The 21,800-nt window shown below is 45.1% G+C and overlaps 1 protein-coding gene across 13 annotated transcripts in view; it reads right to left on the bottom strand.

Annotated features, from left to right (window-relative positions):
- LOC135258779 (glutamate receptor-interacting protein 1-like) overlaps positions 1 to 21,800 on the bottom strand; it is a 215,311-nt gene that overhangs the window by 47,524 nt on the left and 145,987 nt on the right. For 10 of the 13 annotated variants that reach the window (XM_064342351.1, XM_064342352.1, XM_064342360.1 and 7 more), the window contains exon 2: positions 223 to 303. The exons of the other annotated variants lie outside the window; for them this stretch is intronic. In XM_064342351.1, the coding sequence (XP_064198421.1) occupies positions 223 to 303 (81 nt within the window). The remainder of the gene's footprint in view (positions 1 to 222; positions 304 to 21,800) is intronic. 13 annotated transcript variants of the gene reach the window in all.

Below are 21,800 nucleotides of genomic sequence, written 5' to 3' on the forward strand. Positions count from 1 at the left end.
ATTCCATTTTTAAACGATATTTTCTTTGACACTGCAGTGTCGTGATTTATGTTCACTACTTTCTACCGTCAGGTGCTGAAATCGGACGAGCCTCGACACGAGAGCGCCGTTACGTAAAGGGTTGCCCCGGCTGACGAGAGTGGACAGAGCACCACAGGGAAAGGGTCAGGGGGTCAAAGGTCAGGGTTCAGAGGTCAGGGGTCAGGGGTCAGGTGTCCTTACCTGAGATACTCTGTCTCCTGACGGCCAGTGCCCCGTCTGACGGCCTGGAGAGGCTGGCGGATTTTGAGTACGGCCCCTCATCTGGAGAACGCAAGGGAACCAAATGTCAGCCATAGGAAGACCAGGCACACCACCCGATTACATCATCAGGCGTTTTCACCAATGACCACGGGCAGTCAGGGTTACAGCCTCCTTATGGCAGAGAGAGAGAGATGCTCCACATCTCCGTCTCCACAAATTCAGGTCACTTTTAATCTGCAAAGCGCTGTTCTGGTTTTTACAAAGACAGTCACAAAGAGGCTTTACAGAGGAAAGAGAGAAAAAGGAAAACAGGACAAAAAAATCAGATCTGAACCCCCAAAAATGAAATGAAAAAGTGAGGGAAAAAAAAAAAGAAAAAAATTCTCAAGAGGGAAGAAAAATATTCAAACATTGGCAAGAAAAAAGTCCCCAATGGGAAGAAAGCTTGTGAGGAGCCTGGCTATAGAGGGGTAGCCCTCCTCCACAGGCCTGGTGCCAATAGGAAAGCGAGGCTAATGACTTTAGGGTCATTATAACTGGAGGGAAAAGAGCCATCACTCACACCACTCACTGAGGTGGACAGGCACTCTGGTCATGGCAGTGTACTGAACTCAGTCTGTAGAGTGTGTGGACAGATATGAGTATGCAGAAGTCTGCAGTCATTCAGCACTTCCAAACACAGAGCTGAGGACGGAGATCTGCACATTTCTCACAGAGATAGTCATCTTGACAACACTTGCCTGAGGAGGCTTTTTTTTTTGAGGTGCCAGAAAAATACATGTGGTGACTCCATATCTCCTGGAAAGAGTACATCAGACCTGACAAAAACTGCCAGAGGCTATGGTCCTCCTGAGGCTATGGACTGGCTATAAAGAAACACAACCTCCACAATGACCACTTTATATAATGTATACCTCTTAACCCTTTAAAGGTGTAAGATCACAAATGTGTGATTAGAATGTGGTCTTAACTGAACATTCTAATGCTGATGTCACAATCACTGCTGGAAACTGAAAGCGATGGAGTTCTAGAACACTGACTCAGTGTTCTTTTTTGAAAAAGATTCCAAAAAAGTGGGTTAAATCAATCTCTTTTATAACTGTGCTGCAGGTCCACTACAGTCCCTCGACACAAAATTAGCGAAACTGAGTTGGACAAGTCATAATTTGCTACCCCCGCAGGTTACCACTAGAGTCTGACATTGCACCTTGTCTGTGAAAAATAGGGCCAATGATCTGAGGCTTTCTGAATCCCTGCAGGGTTAAAGAGTAGATCCCATTTAAGAAGTATGTCATACGGCGACACACTACCATCCACAGGGCTTAAGAATAGTTCACAACTATGCGTAGAACACATATATCCACATATTTCTCCATATGACACTGGCTCTGTCCGGCTTCAAGATCAATTGTGTGCTACAGTGGTGCCCAAAAGTGTAGTTATGGTACAGTGAAACTGGTTATTTTTGCAATATATTTGGATTTCAGATCAAAAGATGAAGATAATTTTAGATTTGAAAGACAAGAATATCCTTTTTGGGGAGCACTGTTGTCTTCTCAGTATTTAAAAGGGCTTGTCATCTTTGCACAAGCTTTTTAATGCCAAGTGCAAACCAACCTTAATGAAACCGTTAGTTTTTGAACCAAGGAGTTAAATCAAAGGAAGAAGCCTGGGCTCAGCATGCAGGTACACCCTGACACAGCACACCAGAACCACACGTACATCAGAAACTACCCTAATCATTTAATCAATGGCAGTCGTTTGATGTCGGAAGTAGGAGCACAACGTAGAATCCAAAGGTGGAGGAAGCCAAGGATCGGTGCTTCCTGTGAAGGCAAAGAAAATAAAATGGCCGAGCAGCAGGGTGGGTAAGCCTGGCGGCTCTGTTAACGAGCCCGCCCCAGGATGCAGTTAAAACACCGTCAAGCGCAGCGGCAGCTCAAGAGGAACTGAGGCGCCGGACAGCTGACGCGTTGCCGGAACATTCCAGGAAGGTCACACACCAGCGCTGTGAGGACCTCACACGACAGATCCGGCCCGTCTCACTAGGCTGTTCCAGCGGTGGAGCTGAGGCTGAGGGGGGTGGATGGGGGGGGGGGGGGTAGCGCTCTGCGACATCGTTGCCCTGTCCTGAGTCTCGGGGTGCTGCTGCATCTGACTGGGCTCGGCGTCAGTCAGCGTCCCAGCAGAAGACAGGACTCAGAGCCGTCTGGAGAGGGCAGTGAGTCAGCATTATTATGGCAGGCGCGAGCGAGAAAATAGACGTGCCCGGTGAATATGCTTCACAGGCTGTTCAGAGATCTCGGCTGACAGCTTTTTAAAACATTCAGTCAAGGTCAGTCATATTCGGTTTTTCTAAGGATTCTAAAATCAAGATAATGTACAGTACCCTACATGCTGGAGCATCCCAGTTTAGATAGTGACCTCTTCAGTATACCTGTATGCTATGGCTATAGAAAACGCACATGGATAAAACCATAGTGGAATGAATGCTTACTGTAAGATGTGCCCTAGCATTCTTATTCATGCTAACACAATTTCAATTCCTTTTTTTTTCTTCCATTTTCCACTTTCTCTAGAGCCGTGGAAATGTCCAAAATAGTGTATGTAACCTACATTTTTTAACTGCTAAATTTTACCTAAATGTGCTGAGGAGCCTTTGTGAAGAATGCTTTGAATGTTTATGAGAAGTAACTTCCATCAGAGGGAGGGGGACTGGGGGGGGGTGCTCATGCAGGATCACCCCTAAAGAGCCCGTCCTCCATCTGAGCAGCTGCACTCAGGGAGGTGGCATAAAAGCAGGCTAATGGAGGTGGGGGGGGGGGTTGCATGGACCCCCCAGGACACAGCACTGGCTGAATGCGACATGGAGAACATTCATGCATTAGCGCTGGGAGAGGAGGGGAAGAAAGTGTGTGTGTGTGGAAGAGAGAGAGAGAGAGAGAGAGAGAGAGGGAGGGAGGGAGAGAGAGGGAGAGAAGGGAGGAGAGAGAGAGAGAGAGGGGAGAAGGGCGAGAGAGAGAGAGAGAGAGAGAGAGAGGGGGAGAGAGAGGGAGAGAAGGGAGGAGAAAGAGAGCGAGAGGGAGAGAGAGGGAGAGAGAGAGAGAGAGAGAGAGAGAGAGAGAGAGAGAGCTCTGGGCTTTTTTCCCCCCACATCACTCTCTGGTGTGTTTCAGTCCCCTTTCAGAAAGTGTGTGTGTGTGGAGAACTCCTCCATCTCCATGATTCAGGGAAAAGCCCTGGGACACTGGGGTGGGGGAGGGGGGGGCGGATGGGGGGTCTGAGTGCTCGCTGCTGTACGGTGCAGGGGCCTGACAGGCCCCCGTTGGGGTTACGAGCGTTTTAAGCTCACGTGGGCGACGGGCCGGTGCTCTGTCTGCACGCCACACTGAGCACTAGGAGCGGAACAGAAGAGCACACGCTGTAACAGCTGAGGGGAGTGGGGAGTGAGACGCCAGTACAGGACTCATCCCGCCCTCTCAGGACTCATCCCATCCTCTCAGGACTCATCCCGCCCTCTCAGGACTCATCCCATCCCCTCAGGACTCATCCCGTCCTCTCAGGACTAATCCCATCCCCTCAGGACTCATCCCATCCCCTCAGGACTAATCCCATCCCCTCAGGACTCATCCCGTCCCCTCAGGACTAATCCCATCCCCTCAGGACTCATCCCGTCCCCTCAGGACACATCCTCGTTCCTCGATGGTGGAATACAAATAAAAACACAACTGGTACTTAAAATTCAAATTCACCTAGTTTTTAAACCAGACATACAAAACTTCACCTCCTTAAGTTTTACAATTGCTATGTTAATGCTTGTGATATAATACAAGATATATAATTCTTACCTACTTTCAAGAGTCTCCATTGACTTTATTGGAACTCCAGCTTCTATGAGACCTTATACTGACTTAATTCAGATGGATCAATTGATACAATTGTACATGCTAAGCGTCCGAAATACTGACATGCTCCAGGCATAATTACAGTTAATTACAGTAAATTCCCACAATAAAATCTCTGCTCCAATCCAAGATAAATTAAAGGGGAATAAAACAATGGGATGAAAAAAGCTTGGGGCGAAATATTCAACACAAACATAAAATATAATTCAGCATAACGTCAGAATCCCAACTGTTGAGTTACATTGCATTCCAGTTACAGAAGAACACCTATAAATCCTACCAATAATACTTGCGCGATGTGTGAAGCCAATACTGTCAGTACTGGGCCTGCATCTCTGCATTGGCTTACTGTACATAAATGGAAAAACTGCAATGGGCATCATAGTCACTGCAGATGAAGGTGCGTGCTGTTCACACTGGTGCATTGTGGGTAGGAAATGAGAGCATGGCTCGAGCCTTCTGGCTGACACCAGGAAATTAGGAAAGAATGATCCATGACTACTCTTAAATCAGCGAAGAACACCAGGAAGATGGAAGACGTGACAAAAGTGTCTCCTTGGTTCTGCAAGCCCTCAACCCATCGTTTGTCACATCGCGGGAGCCTGCATTAAAAATGTGCATGTTCAGTTTCGTTTTACACTTCCCCCCCCCCACAAGGACACGTCTCTCAGAGGCTTGCCTGTGGGGGAAACGGCCCCAGCGCTTGCAGGACAGGTGCAGCGGTTTTTAATGAGCTGCGGAGGACGGGGGCCCAATCGGAGCTCGCCCAGGTGGCCCGCGGATCGACCAAATCTCCGCTCCCTTTCATTGGGGTCAAGCAGCCCTCGGGGTGGGGCCGGTGCATTATTAAAAAGGAGGTGATGTACGAGGGCTTTAAGGGAAAAGGGAAGAGGACGTGGAGCACTTGCATACTGAGTACTGTTAAGAGCGTGCTGCAGGCGCACAGCAAGGGCCCTGCGTTTACAGCAGCCAATTACAGGACCCCAAACGCACGCGTCTGATGATGACATCAGGGAGACGATGCAATAATGCATCAATCGTTAATTCAGCACAGTCCTCCAAATATAATTACGAGTTTGACGTTAACACAGGGAACGGAACTGAAGAGTATTCTGGAGGTACATGTTGTCAGCAGCCTGTATGTGCCTCCAGTCTGCATGTACTCTCTGCCTATACCCCACTGTCTTACCTGCCGACTGTTCGCTAACACAGAAAGAAGGTCTTGGGTTAAAATCCACCAGGGAGCTTGCATGTTCTCCTCGTGTCCATGTGGGTTCCCTCCGGGTGCTCCGGTTTCTTCCCACAGTCCAAAGACATGCAGGTAGGCTAATCGGAGACTCTAAATTGCCCCTAGGTATGAGTGTGTGAGTGAATGGTGTGCGTGCCCTACGATAGATTGGTGGCCTGTCCAGAGTGCATTCCTCTCTCTCGCCCAATGCACTCTGGGATAGGCTCCAGCACCCCCCGTGACCCTGACCAGGAATAAGCGGGTATAGATAAAGGATGGATGGATTTTATTATTATAAAACCCACACATTATTTGTATGTCACAATACAATTTGATAAGATAATCCACTAGATGAGAATGATTTGTTTCCATATCACTGCAGCAGCTAATCATATCAGACTAAATGATAACATTTTCAAAATTGCCAGAGCTTGTTGGCTATCTTTCTGGAGTGACTTGTGCCTAAATTCTGTAAGGTGTTATTCTACTGGCTCATTAAAAATAGTACCATCCTGATCATATAAATGAAATGCACCATTCAATGGCTGCAGAAATGCCTTGCAGGAATAAAAACTGCTGATATGGACATTAAGTCCGGCAGTGAGCTGGCAGGACACTGAGAAAGGGCCAAGCCACAGACAAACTCTCCAACCACCAAATGACCCGCAATTATTCTCATTATGAACACGGTTTCATTAAAATAGCCGAAACATGGCTGTATGTACCACCCATTTGTTTTAATGAACGTATGAAAACATGGGCAGCTTTAGTTTCTGTGAAGTATATTGGAGCGTATTTCCCTCTATCTAGATACTGCTCACTAACAATAGTATAATATAACACATTACAGCAATTCCACGTGTAACTCTGGAATACTAATTCGCACAAAGAATGTAGAACCTTTTCCCAAATGAATTTATTTCCTCAGAGCAGTTTCCCCTCATTGGAATGGGCACCTTCACCCTGGATGGGTGCCTGGTGGAAAGTGGGGGGGGAGGTGTGGGGGGGGGGGCAGGCTGTAAAAGAGCGGTTTGATTCACTGCTGGAGCTCACGGCCCCCCATACATCATTCAGCCTGTCGTGCAGCGTCAGATCCCCAGGACCCCTAAATCTTCCCCCAGCCGTCAATCATGCGCATGCTCCTCCCCTTTTATGAGAGTTCTGCAGGCAGTCGGGTTGTTCTGTGAGGGGGGGGGGGCAGTGCGGATTAGAAATTCTGGCTGGGGTGGGCAATATGATCATCTTATATCTCCGCTGGTACAATTTCCCACTTTTCATTCAAATCCTGGACTTAAAACATTTATTAACAAGGGGGACTCTGGGTTAACAGAGTTGCTTGTTTTGAAAAGCCTTCAACGGCTGTAAACATATTTCAACCAGCGGCGATGAATTTCATCACTGTACTCAAGTAGGATGCAGTAAACTACATGTTATCCAGGATCTTATTCATATTCAGCATGAGAAAATACACTTTCAAAACAGATGTGTTAAAAACAGCACGTAACGTGTCTATGACACACCTCCATGTCTAGCTAGGCAAACACACTTTGCGTTAGGCTACCTTCCACATAGTCCGTGTTAGAAAGACTCCCTTTGCAAAAAGTTTCACTTATGACACAAAATGTGTTGAAAGTATCACAAAAGGAGTAACACATAAATTGTGTTGGACATTAACAAATCTTTTTTGAAAGTGTAGCGATGTGTCCGAGTGAATCAGCAGTAAATGATGCTGATACCTGCAGCACATTTATGTGCAAGTGTATCTGTAAACAATGCACAATACTGTGCTACAGTACACACACACACGCGCACACACACACTTCAATGGTCTTGTTTCCTGAACAGCATAATAAAGCATTTATTTCCGCTGGGTGCTTTTAAACAAAGGCGTTGTAGCTGAACGATATTTACTCAGATGCACTCCCATCTTCTATGCACACTATGCCATCAATACAATTTAACGAGTACATTTCAGCAATTCCAAACTGCTCCAAGTATGGACGACCAGAAATACACCTTTATTAACTCTTCGCAGTATTTCGCGTCAACATTTTGAAAGAGACAGCTACCATTCTCAAAAACAGCCCAAAAAGCGATGTTCTTGGAGGGATGTTTTCTGGACTGAGCGTGCGGGGATCCACGTTCGTCGCACAGGTAAAGGTGACCCCGCTGGCGAGCGAGGCGCTTTTTTGGGCGAGGACTGAAAGTGGCGCGGTGTCTGAAATCGGGTCTGAGAACAAGCGAGCAGACGCTCCGCTCTGCCGCTCCGCTCGTGCGAACAGATCAGCCGGCTGCGAACACAAATCACGTTTTATCTCCCATAAAAAAAAAAAAACTGCAGCGGATTGGAACGAAGGAGGAAGGCGCGAGAACTGGAGGAAACGAGCGAGAGGAATAACAAGTGAGCGAGCTCGTCGCAATCTCTCGCCGCTCCGCGCGGAAGATCCGGGGCCAGGGGACCGCAGACGTCCCTACGCGACGAGCCGTTATGGCTCTGTTTACTCCAGACAAACCGCTCGTCAACGGGAAATAAAACCCTCCTGATCCTGATTATGCAGCTGGCATTTTACTGCCTCGCATTATGAGGAACACAGATTTACAACGTGTAAGGCTGGAAACGCGCTCGGTTTAAATTGCGCGAACGCGCGTGTGCAAAATGGCCGTCGCGCGTATCCTGCCGTCATTCAGAGCCTCCTTCGGCCACGTCCTCAAAAATTCACGCTGCGCGTCCGCAAGGTGCAGTACCAGGGTTATCCACAGGGGCAGTGTACATTTTATGCCCAGTGACGTGACTGACGCTAGGAAGCCAGGAAGGATGGATCATTTGAAGACAAAGCCATGATTTTTCCCCTAGTGGACATACCTTTTAAACCTCCAGTCAGACAGAAAGTAAGCAGGCGAGTATGAGAACAACGTAGCCCGGGACGCGACCCCTAAACCTGCACGGAGCGCGTGATTACTCGAGTGTGTTTCCACCCTAAGCACACAAGGGTTAGAAACCGTGGTTTCCAGTTCCTTGTGAGCCACGGGAGTTTATGACCAGATGGGTTTTGTTTGTTCTTCGGATAAAGTATCAGAAGACAGGATGCAGTTTATCTCCTTCTTTTACCTTGTCCTCCATTACTCTTGCTACAGTATGTTTAATCAGCATTGCAGGCGTAGGCTACACGTGTCCTCCACTTCGTAAGTGACTGGATAAGAGGACCTGCTGAATTATGCAGCGTGAGGAATGGGGCCGTCGTACACAGGAGCAGCAGAGTCACTCCAGGATGGGCAATTTTAAGCACTCAGATGTTGCCGTGCAAATGCTTTAAGGCACCAACGAAACGTCCCATCTACTTAGCAGGGCAAGCAATAACTAAAAGCTTCCTTGAACAGAGCATTATTAAACATTGTGGATGAACATCTGACTTTATTGTTGTTGACTCCTGAACAGGAGCCTACGGATGCAGAATAGGAATGGAAAATAAGAATATTTAATAATTCATTTTCTTAACCGTCCTATTGTCCCCTCTGGGTCAAAAATGACAGCGATGAAAATCCCTCAGATTGATTTTTTTTAACTTTTCAGCATGCTTTGGAGGGGAACCACGGATGTCCACACTCTCCTGAATCAGCAGTGGGGTGCATGCAGGTAGGTTGCTGTGGTTGCAGATAATTCCAAATTAGAGAAGGGGTTGGACACGTGGGACCCTCATGGGCACCTAATTTATATTTTGAAGAATAAAAAAAATCATCGTCATTATTATACATTATTACATGAAATACCGTCCATCTTAATGTAGCAGGACAGCGGCTCACTAGCCAAAAAACAAACACAAACTCCAACCTGTACATAAACTTTTCAAAGCATGGGAATAAATGGCAAATCAACTTGGTCCTTGTGGAAATGACCACCATCTTGAAAAAGGCAGTGCAGGAAATGCATCACACCACTTTACAAAGACATCATAAATAGTTACAGAGCAGACACTGCGGCCTGTGACTGCATGGACTGACCTTCATTATTCATATAGAGCCGAACAATCATGTCACAGTCTAATACTTTCCACCTGAATCTAAAACCAGTCCATCTTAGACAAAGAGACCTTGTATTCTGTACTTCGAAAGTCTGTCAAGAGTAGAACTGCATTTTCCTGCCTTACATTGTCTTGTGCAGACCAGAGAAAAAGCATGCTAGTACCTGTAGATGGTGGGGTTTGAACAGGATCAGGTACAGGGCATCATTTGCATGCATAAGAATTCTACAGTATGTGACTAAATGCCCACTACAAAGGCCTAGGCAACAGCAGGCAGTAAAATTCGGAAATTACTCCAGAACCAAAACGGCAGCCTGTTAATTATTATCCACGATGATCATTAATCTAAAAAAAAAAAAAACTTGCACTGCAAAGTGTTTACTTTCTTGCAAGCTGCCATGTCAGCGACTCCCTAATGTAGTTGTGATTAAGGGCAGGTGCAAGATTAAAGCCCCAGCATTTCGTGAAATACAGCGATGCGCTCTCTTGCCAAGGAGGTATTTTAATCATATGGTAATAATTTCCGTCCACCATTTTATTCTAAATCAATTCCCGCCCTCACAGCTTTACCTATAAAATATATACGACGGAGTCTATCCGTTTCCCTTAATCCGTCATCTGGCCTCTCCACACTTTCACTTCGCCCAAACTAACTTCGGACATTCATTTAAGGGTTATTTTATTACCCGCTTATCTGGTTATTATGGGTATTGGTTCCGTTCAGTCAGCCACTGCAGGGATTTCAGGAATCAAACTTGAGGCACTTGCTATAACATCACCATGGAAACATATTTTTCACATTTAAAAATATGTTTCCATGTAAATGTAAATGTCATGTAATGTAACATTCATATGTACCTGTAAACTGGCCTCACCATGCTGTGTCAAACACAATATTGCCTACCTAAATATGTTTTACCTGGGCATATTCATCTATTTAGGGCAGATATACAGTAGAACTACATTTCTCAATCGCAGACAAACGCTGACATCCATATTCATTGACAACTGCAGGGCAATTAAAAAGGGGGCAGTTTAAAAATGTGGTAAACTTTATTTTTTTGTTCTTTGTGAGACTGGCTCACCTTACATTTGGCTTTGCCGAAAGAAAGCATGTCCTGAATATTCTGCTCTTCATGTGGCAGGTTCACGCATTTATTGTAAGTTCGTGTTTACGCAGATAAACACAAAGTGTGTAGGGGTGATGTCACACTATAAATCAACTTGAACTCAAACGTAATCATGTAAATACACACTGCACGCAGCGCTATCTGTGATAAGTTGGCGACCTGTCCAGGGTGCATTCCTGTCTCTCCCCCAATGCAGGCTGGGATAAACCCAGGATACAGTAAGTGTGATTAGGTAATGCATGGGTGGATGGACAGAGTGCTAATAGATACTGTATAATCGGAGTGGCCTTTATTAGGAATACCTATTGGTTAGGACCCCCTTTTGCCTCCAGAACAGCCTGAATTCAACACGGTGCTGGATGTTAACGTTAGGGCTAATCGGCTGAATTTTCTGTTTTAAGGCTTTTTTTTTAATCAAATATCACTTTTAAGGTAGTTTTTTGTGATTCATTTTAATATGAATGGCGGGGGGGAAATTATTAAGAATATAATGAGACTCGAGCGACCGTGAGTAGGCGACATTGTAAGGCTCAGCACGCAGCTTCCGCTCTCCCTGTGCACTCTGACGCAAGCGATTTCTGTGTCAATGGAACAAAGCAAACGGCAGAAATTTGTTTCAGCCTTAACGTGCTCTGGTGATAATACACCATAAGTATTTATTTATTTATTTATTTGTGTTCAGGCATTCATTGTCACAGCGAGCCTTTCGCTCTCGCTCTCTTTCTCTGTGTAAAAGCGACGTCAGCTCTACTCGAAGAGACGAAGAGACCTCTCCGCTCTGCACGCCACGAGATGTTACGAGCCGCAAACGTGCCAAGCAATTACGCTGCATCAGAGCAGCTTGAAATGAAGAAGCAATGAAGCGAAGTGACAGTGCTCTCGTGCTCCGCGTTAGAAGACGCAAACCGAAACTGCGCGTGCTCGAGGAGAAAATGCAAAGTGACTGTCCACGGTTTAATTCGATGGTTTTTCTGCTTGATTGTATGGGACTTAGCATGGCAGCACCTTCACCCGGATATTCCTAGTAGTGTGGCAACCGTGCTTGGATGCAGCGCAGCATGACTTTGATTGATAGCTCTGCAGTCAGTTCAGTGGCTCTGACTGGGCGCGTGCAGAGAGCAGCAGCAGCGGTGGGAGGGAAAAGAGAGGTTTGATGCGGCGAATCACATCACGGTCCAGCAGCACTGCCAGCGGCTCAGAAAGAGAGCACTTTCACTATCTATGATAACAAGAGAACGGATTAAACCAAGAGGCCCAGTGAAGATCAGGAGGAGAATGATTCTCACTTTCAGCATGAGTAGCACACTAACATTAGCTGGCTACAACCCTGAGATGGGCTACAGCAGTGTTTGGTTGAAGGAATAATAAAAAATAAGTAAATAAAATAACAGTAGCTTTAAAACAGGTGTATAGCAACCTTCATACAGTTAAATGCAGCTCGAAGTGATTTCCAAGCATAACACAATAAAATAAAATATAAAAGATAAAATATAGGTAGCACAGAATGACAACATTTTATATAATGCAATGTGACTGTGACTGCAGCTGTGAGCTAAACTGACATGTTTCGGGGCAATCTTTCAATGACCCTGCATTAAGGCATTAGCAGCTTATTACGTCCGTGCATGTTTTTTAACCGATGTAAAATTGTTAATCCATTCAGTGACTGAATGGGGTCATTACTGATATGAGTGGGTTAGACGGCTACTCTAAGCAACAGGCTGGGCTAAAGCGGTATGATATTGACAACACTGTTGTAGGAACATGTCCGCATACATAATCAAGCAAGCAGAACAAGCAGTATACACAGGAACCATGCTGACCCCCGTGCCCCTTTCTGCAGGAACAGTAGCAACAGTAGGTGTGTTTAGCATAGTCATAAAGGTCAATAATTCAGCTTGCCTCCTCCTGGTTTTACTGTAGGGGCATTACCATTCTGAGCTGAAGCCAAGCCATACTCTATCCCTCCATACTTTGGGAAGTCATGGGAAGTTCTTCTTCAGCAAACACCTGGATTTCCGGTCTTTTAAACCCAAATTTCACACACAGATTTTCACTTTTCAGTGTATGCCATAAAATGATGGGAGTGACTAAAGTACTGGAAAGGAGTCCTCTGCAGTGGTATGAGATCACAACAGATCACAAGAGATCACAAGTGATCACAAGAGATCGCAAGTGATCACGAGGAAGCCACCAGAGACCACATTTACAGTGCTCTCCCAAAGCCATTAAAACTTGTGCTGTCCTCCAGAAAGCACTTGTGCAGTAAAAAAAAAAAAAAAAATTGAGCAAGAAGCGGTTAACATGCAGAACTGCAGGATGGTAAATTAGCCGTTTCAAATAATAATAAAAAACATGAATAAAATCAATGCGGGATTTTACAGTACCATGTACTGCAATGTTTGTTACATTTTACTAGAGGTAAAAGAGCGTGCTGTTTGTGAAATGTAGCCGTCCGCTCCAGAATGCGACATCACCCCCGAAGCCCAGATAGCAGTGCTAATACTCCTGCTTCTCTCCGTCGCAGGACAGAAGCTCAGCGGGTAAGGTGAAGACTTTAAAGCAGAAGGCCATAGCAGACCTGTCCGTCCGTTGAAATGTAGACCGTCTAACTCAGCTGACAGTTTAGCTGTTCCACCTTTGACTGCTCAGCGTGGAATAAAGAATACACTAAAATACTCATTATGTGAACCGCAGTTTCACCAGTTATATTTTAACTGAACGAATGGCCTAAATGCAAATGCTTGAAATAACTAAAACATACTTTGTGCTATTGAAGCCTTATGAGTTAAAGGAAGACAGAAATCTGATGAGAAAAAAAATGTAACATTAACATACCATGCAATATAACATGTAGCAGAAATAGAGATATTTTAATCTAAAAATGTGTAATTTTTTTTATCCAGACAGCTTACCCTCTCAACTGTCAACTGAAATAAGTGCAGTTCAAAACAGCCTTTTCATCCAGAAGAAAATGTTTGATGAGACTGGGGCATGTAACTCATTTAATCCATAGAGCCATTTAAGTGGTGCAAGCTTCAAAGATCAAGGCTTGACCTACTAACTGACTATCTGTCCAAGTTATTATATGAACTAGTGAACATGATTAATAATAAATGTTTGCCAGTTATTATTTTAAATAGTGAATATCAGGTGATGCTATGTCCTTCAGGAACTGCATAATGAATCCTGTGTACCTAGGTTAATCAGTTCAATCACATTACTTTCTATACAACGTCCATACACAAGGCTACTGGATATACTGCCAAGAAGGTTTAAAAACAAGGCAAAGGGATTTTACCGACTATGAGAATGCTTCACTGTTGGTTGGTGGAATTTAAGCATTTAATCTTTTGAAAATGATAATATTGTGATGATCAAACGGGAAAGGTTAAGCAGGGGGGTGACTGTTGTGTCAGAGTGATCTAAGTCCTATCTACTGCAGTTTGAGATAAAAATTAATCCGCAAGACCCGATGTACACTGAAGCCTTATCGCGGCGGTGGCTAAGCCAGTAGCTTCGTCCGCGATGTCAGCGTCGATAAGGAATCACTCGCGCGTAGGCGAGGCGTCCACGACTGACGGGCAACAAGGTGAACTGAACCGCAACAAGCGGAACATATTCCTCCGAACCCACGTAGAATTCAGGGCAGATTTCTGTGTTACACAAAATCCATACGGTACCTAGCGAAGTACCATCAGGTCAATAATAGCGCAGGAGACGCGGTTCTAAGCCCCCGCACTTTAAATGGAAATCCAGACAGCGAGCCGAAATGAATGATTCAGCGCCACGGTCCCATCGACTTTCTGGAACGCGAAGATAAACACTTTCTAATTGGAAAGAATCTGGATATTTTTAGTTTCCTTTTATCTGACCGGCCGCGTCTGTGCTGTTACTCAGCTGAAGCTGGAATTCAACAGAACTGTCTTCCCTGCTATGGCAATGATACATTTCAGAACATTCGTAGTTTTTTTTTTATAAGAAAAAAAAAAAAAAAAAAACTATTTCAAGGGCACAAATTCTGTGTACAGAATCCTTATTTTTAATTAAACACAGCCAAACACAATTTGGTCAGTTAATTTGTGTGATTGCTGAATCTTGGTGGTGGTGAACATCAAGTCAAACTGTTGCTTGAATCCAGGCAAAAGTCTCCTCATAAATATGATTTTGCCATTTCAGAACTGAAAGAATATTGCTAGTATGGGGAAGCAGGCTATGCAGTAGAGAATAAATCACATACACAGCAGCGAGTAACCAACGCAAGGAAGCAGCCATGTATAGCCCTGTTGATTTCTTTCATAGCTGCAGCCTGCAGATTCTTTCACACACACACGTGTGCACACACACTCAAACACCTCTCCCACCAGTAGAAGTGGGTTAAAACCATCCCCGATTATGCATATTCAAAGGTGCCAGCCAGCACGTTTGAAGAGCAATGAAAGCAACTGTTCTGTATGAGGGTCTAATCTACAGCACATCTGTCAAACTGATCAGTGAGAAACAAGCATTTGCCAACCCCCTGTTTGCAGAAGACATTATTACCTACTATATTGTAATAAAGGCTTGCTTGAAATGGAAATAGCTTTCATTTGACACAAGTCCTTTTGAACAGCATGTGTGCTACATGTACACACGTGTAGCTGTTGATACACTGGGGGCAGCCAACTGTATTCCACCCCCCATTGCCTGAGCAGCACTGCACCATGGGAAATGGAGTCCAGGAAACAGACAGCAAACAGACCTATTATCAAATACCTATTTGTTTTGGATTAAAATCTAAAATAATTCTGTGTTCTTTTAATCATGCCTGGTGCACTTGAGCCTGCCAATAGGACGTAATGGCGGGGTTTGTACTTTTTCTGAGAGTGTTTCATAGGCTCAAATACACTAGACAAGATCAGTGAAGTGCAGAAAAGTATTTGAATCCAAAATAAACATGTGTTTGACCCCCGGTCTGTCAGAAACGGGCACGGGCGTGCCGCTGCTTGGTCTGTGCTGGGACACGGCCGTCCACACCCCACAAGGAAGGATAAAGACTTTCGCTTACCTGGAAACGGAGGGATTTGGGAACACCAACGTCAGCAGCATGGAAAGGAAAGAAGAGAGACCATTACTGACACGAAAAGGGAAAAATCACATTCAGCCTCTCCTCTCTTTCTGTCTGACGGACGACACGGCCATCGGCTAGCGTGCCTTTATCTACGCAGTAACAAACAGCGCTGTGAACGAACCGCAGCGAGCCCGTTTCTGAATAATGCAGAGGCATGCTGTGGCACCGGCCCATTGGAGACTGGCTGCGGTGCTACAGCACATTGGTGCAGTAACTGATTAAATAAATGGTGCCTGGGGTCACCAATATAAAAAAAACATTCAACGCTTTAACATGATATGATAGCTTAACATATCCCTCCCGCTTATTGGTGAGAATGAAGCTTGTTTTGGTGTTTGTGGCCGGGATGTTCACAGCACAAACAGTGTCGCACAAGATAACAAACTGATAACTGCTTGATGCAACACATCCTGCAGACCCACTGTATCTGCTTATAAGCCACAGGGTCCCCACGACTACAGTGTGTATTCCGCAGGCCTATTCGGGCCAGTACACAGTGTGGCGGTGGGGCCCGCCTCCGCAGACAACACTCGCCGTATCGCTCCTGACGCGGGTTCGCCGTGCTGAATACAAATAGAGAAATCGATGAAGTCTTCCGTAGTCGGTCCCGTCTGAGGGCATATTTATAACTGCCTTCCAAATGCTGGGCTGATGCCGGGTTTGCCAATAAAAATAAATAAATAAATAAATAAATAAATAAAAATAAACACCGTTAAGGCTCCAGTGACTGTGGTTAGAGGTAACGGAATCGCTGAATCGTCCTCCTGCGGTAATTTTGGCATCCCCACCCGCTATCTGCATATGCCAGCAACCCGAAAACACTATCAATCAGGACAGGATGCACAGGTGCAGAACGAATCTGGCCTCAGGTGATGAGCATTTCAGACTTCTGAAGCACGGACAGATTGGGGCGGTTATCTCTCTCGGCACAGCCCTCACTGCCGGAAGACAGAAGCCTGAGGCCTTCAGAGGCTGGGCGGGGCCTGTGAGGCCTTCAGAGGGTGGGCGGGGCCTGTGAGGCCTTCAGAGGGTGGGCGGGGCCAACACACGTTTCGTTTTACTACTTTTGTGTTACTTTCAGCACATCCTGTGTCGGAGTTACTGGCCGAGGCTTCCTTTCGGGTAAGAAGAGTGTCTACGGCACAGGTGTCTAACTCCAGTCCTGCAGGGCCACAGTGTCCTAATTGTTCCAAAACTGTCATGTGACCTCAAGAATCATAGTAAAAAACTGTCCTCATTGGTCAGCACAAGATCTTTTCAAACCCTTTCTGGGAGGTTGTATAGATATATAAAGACAAAGATATTCAATATATCAACTAGATAAACCCCCCTCTCACCTTTTATTCTTTTGTTAGATGTTTGTAAAGGTCAGTGGTAAAACTATTTGCAACAAAACTGCCATATTTGGATTCAGAGAGAATTTGTTCAAACCTCCTAGAATCGAGTGCTCTTTAGGGTTCACAATCCTCTGTCCTAAAGCCCACACAAAATCCTCCTCATCTGACAGAAACCGAACATGAACCCAGAACAAACTGAATCATTATTAGGCCTTTCAACAAAGAAACCTAACATGAACCCCAGAACAAACTGAATCATTATTAGGCCTTTCAACAAAGAAAGCAAACTGTGAGAGTTATTAGTTCGCTGGAGAACCAGGGGCAGATCAGGACTGAGCACAGGCTCAGCAGGCACACTACTGCAACTGAAAAAGGCTGACGCAAAAAAAAAAAAAAAATTATAATCCTGACTAAATGATTACACTGTGTATGATCACAGCAAGACAGCAGAGGTGGCTACAGAGAGATACTTCCTCCTACACCTTGGAAAAGATTTAAAAGGGAAGGATACAGGGAAACACCAAAAAATTGCTGAGAAGTTTTTTAAAAATGTATTTATTAAATGTGTCTGCAAAGCAACAATCTGGCTGGTATTTCACAAAACAGAATTGCTGTGTTGGCTGGATATCTGTACCGAGTAAAACCCGGAACAGCTCTTTTTACTTCAGTCCATGTTCCAGAATCGGGAGGGTTCCAGGTTTTACTCAGCGCAGACATCCGGCTTACTCAGTAATTATACTTCCTGAAACAGGGCCCTGGTTCATTATATATGACTTTATAGTAATATTTATTTGCAGAATTACTGTGAATTTCACAGCTGTATACTGAAAATAGTTTCTAGATTAAGGGCACAGTGAGAAAGGGAGACCAATGGCCTCCAGGTCACCAGAGAGGGAGATTTTATCACTAGTGAAGGGGAAAACCAACCAATGGGGCATGTGAACCGACTGATTGTAAACAGATCCAGTATTCGGAGCTGCATGAACCATGAGCTCCACATTGGCATCCGCACGTGAAAACAGATTAATTTTTTGTTGGTCTGAAAGTGCCGATTATTTCAGGTGGGTTGTGTGAGTCTGCATAACAAACAAGAAAATTATGTGTTTTCATCCTGATGCAACGCATTTCAAAAAGGTAATTTCCAAATTATCTATCATCAGTAAAATAACATGACTGAAACGTCCGCTAGCACATTGCACTGGCACATTTTTAGCATATTTGTATGAGAAATTCATACTTGTATATTTGCAAAACATCTTCGCATTTGTTTTCCTTCTGAGAATGCACCTCTAGTGTTAAGCAGTGCACGTATCATTTTTCCCTTCAATTTTGAAATATGATTTTTTTTTTTTTTGCAGCAACCAAACCACTATTCATGACTTGCTGGAAGGCGCAGTTTCGAGTATCCTCTCCTTCCTGAATAAAAATGTGAATTTAGTTTTCTGCCGTGCTTTACTGAGGAAATTGCACTCAGACACGTTGTGTCTCTGTCATTGCGCCATTCCAAATGCTACTGAGTTGTGGAAATATGATAAAAAGGGCAAATTATGGGTTCAAACTGCCGAAAACGTTGACACTACATCACCCGTATTTTTTCCACAAAGCAGGCTGTCATTAAATATTTCTGTTTTATGTGTTGTTATTAAAATGATTCATTTCTTCGAGTTTGAGTGTGAACGTGTGTGTGTGTGTGTGTGTGAGCATGTGTGTGTGTGAGAGAATGTACATTTTTTCTGAGGACCTCAGCAGGTTCCTCAGCTGTCTTGCTGATCTGTGAATGCAGCCCTCCGTGTCTCAGCAGAGCCACCAGCTGTTTTACCCACAGCCCCAGACTGGGGGGGGATTTGATGAAGGGGGCCACCTATGAGCTAGGTACGAGCTAGCTGCCAGATATGAGCCAGCTACCTTTTTTTGTCAAATATATATTTAGAAAGATAACTTTGTGGCTTCGGGTCGATCAGATTTATCCTAATTAAAACCATTTCTAAGAGAGTTACTCGGTGAGCACGCCTACGGAGAATAGGCGAGTTTAAATAGCTCACTCCATTGTGTTAGCGGGCTAGTTTACAGACTTCAGCCCAAGTGCTGTGTCTATGACACCAACCACAGTCAACGTTCTCCAATTAAAGTGTGTGCGCATTTGGTAGGCTGTGCATGCGTCAACCTTTTTTTTTTTTTTTTTAAGTGTTTTGACACTTTTGAACTTCCTCCTGTGTACAAACACTCCTATACCCTGGGCAATGATTCATAGTTTTGACATGATATCACTAACTCTGAGGACTGACTGCGGTGTATAATTTTGACACCTTCACAAGCTGAGGCAAAGATCGCATCACTTTGAACCTTGCCTTAGGAACACCTTCTTCGCTATCCTTCCATCTTCTATCCTTTTTTTACCTTTGCTTTCGTCTCAGCCCTCCTCTTCCCCCTCTCCTCCACCCACTCCTGCTGTCACTGTACACCGCAGACTGCAGAACTTTAAAGTCACAGTGAAATGGAAGTCAGAGCAGCTCCAGCTCTTGCGATATGACGTAAACGAGAGGGAAAGAAATCTTTCAGGAGGAATTTTTGAAGGGCAAGGAGAGACTGTCCTCCTTACAGTCAGTGAGGAGCTCCCCTCCACAAAGGTGGATTCTCACCACTCCTAAGTCTCATGGGGTGGGGGTTCAGGGGAGTTTTAAAATCCCTTAACTTTTTCAGCAGGTGTCCCCCAGGGTTCAGTCCTTAGTCCCCTCTTCTTCTGCCACTGCACTAAGTCTCTTGGTCCGGTTATGACCTCTGAGGGCCTGATACTCCAGCTCTGATACACAGGTGTCAGCGCGCATCTCTGCTTGCCTGAGAGACACTGTGCGAAAACCGTCGACCTAACGCCCGGAGTACACTGCAGGAACTTCAGCCAAAAATTTTCAGTTTTCGAGATCTTAAGAAAAGCCAAAGAAAATCCCCGGTCTGCGGTGGAGGCAGACGCGCCTCCTGCGGTCGTTTAATGTGAGTCAGGCAGAGACTCAGTCGCAGCTCTCCCGATCCAGCCTTCAGCTAGCCTGCGACTCTTGCAAGAATATCAAACGGATTTGACTTTATCACAGGTCTTCAGGCACGGCTCGTGTAGCGCGTGGCCCCCTCGCGACCATAGCCTGTGACTACGCGTGCTTTGCGAGCGTTTTATAGGATGGAAATACCAGCGATTTTTATAAGACGGTTGTTAAATGTAAGCTGCTCTCCGTTGTAAGGATCTGGTCGGGATTTTGAAGGTTGTGTAGCGACAACAAGGCTTAAAGCTGAACTAGGCCGAAACTGAGACGCTGTACTTCCCAAACATCTCCTCGCCCCTGCTTGACCTCTCACTCTCTTTGGGTGGCACTAAAATGTCACTCTCTATCTGATAGGAATAGTCTGAGAGGTGCTGGACAACAAACTGTCCCTCGAGAACAAAACCGCAGTGTTTCTGGCTTGCAGATTTGTCCTGCAGAAAATCTGGAGAGTCCACCCCTTCCTAACCACCTGCAGAGCTCTTTCTGAAGTGTTTCACTCTTCTACCAGAAGTGGATGCAAATAAATAGATAAAAATAGTAATTTCAGTGCAGGAAACCAAGAGAGAAATCCCCACTTTGGTGCAGCAAATATATATTTTCCCATCTGTGCAATCTTTATAAAATAAACACTACTACAGGGTCTACTACTGACACCCTGCTGTGAAAGACATCGCGGTTTCAAGTCTTCACATTTCCAGCATGTTAGGCATACACCAGGTTTCAAAAATACATCTTCATTGAATGTAACAGCCTACACAAAAAAGGGAAACATGACACAGTGAGCTACAGAGCTTAACAAGCTGCATGCTAACAACTAATTGCAGTCTCCAAACACCAGCAAATAATGCCACCAAGGATGCTCATTTGTCTGAACTCCGATGCACAGGCCATTACAAATACAGTATCACAAAGACAATGAAATTTCCTTACAATTCAAAGCAAATAAGCCATTACAACTGCACTGACATCGCACAGCAGTGAAGTGAGCCGATTCACTTGTTGAGTAGGTAATCAAATAATTAATTAGATCGTTGTCATTTTACAACAGATGTATAATAATGGCTCAGATGGCATGCCACAGATTTATCATTCTTCAGTTTTATTAATTTGAATATTCTCGATTACAAGTCAGCACCAAGTTAAACAGCAGCCCATAAAGAAATGGTGATGAACAGCGAATGCATTGAGTAGATTTTGAACCAATCAGAAGGCACCACTGCAGTGGAACAGTCAAAGTAAGAGAATGAGTAATTTTATTCCGCTGTTTTTATTTCATTTTTAGGCACTCCAGAGTCCAGCGTTGTGATATGTCAAACCCACACGCGTAACATGGGGGGGAAGGCGGGGGGTGTGCTGATGTAAATAACATTCTTAGTTCCACACTTCAAAACTCAGGATCATGAAACTCCTGCATTGCAAGTGTCAGCCCTGATTTCGCACTCTAAGCCAATCCTCCCCTCCCAATTATTCGCCCACTTTACCCCTCCATTTTAGGCGTCGCTTTCACTCTAATCTCCACAGCCTGTAGTCACGGAGACGGAAACGAGGGGGACTCTCACTGCGCTGGAGTTAATGTTCCCCCCGCCTGCCTGAATCCCACAATGCTTTGCACAGGAGCCCCTGATCGGCACGGCGCTTGCTGGGACGGCTTCTGAAGACGCTCAGGAGATTAAAGTCAGCGGGGACGACCCAAACCTGCGGGGGGGGGGGCGGGCTGTAACGGGCGTAAGTGGCTCACGCCATGGCCCGCGTTTGCCTCCCCGCTGCAAATTGTAAAATGTCGGCCTACATGTCCC

Source organism: Anguilla rostrata, chromosome 7 (assembly GCF_018555375.3).
Source record: "Anguilla rostrata isolate EN2019 chromosome 7, ASM1855537v3, whole genome shotgun sequence".
Classification (NCBI taxonomy): Eukaryota; Metazoa; Chordata; class Actinopteri; order Anguilliformes; family Anguillidae; genus Anguilla; species Anguilla rostrata.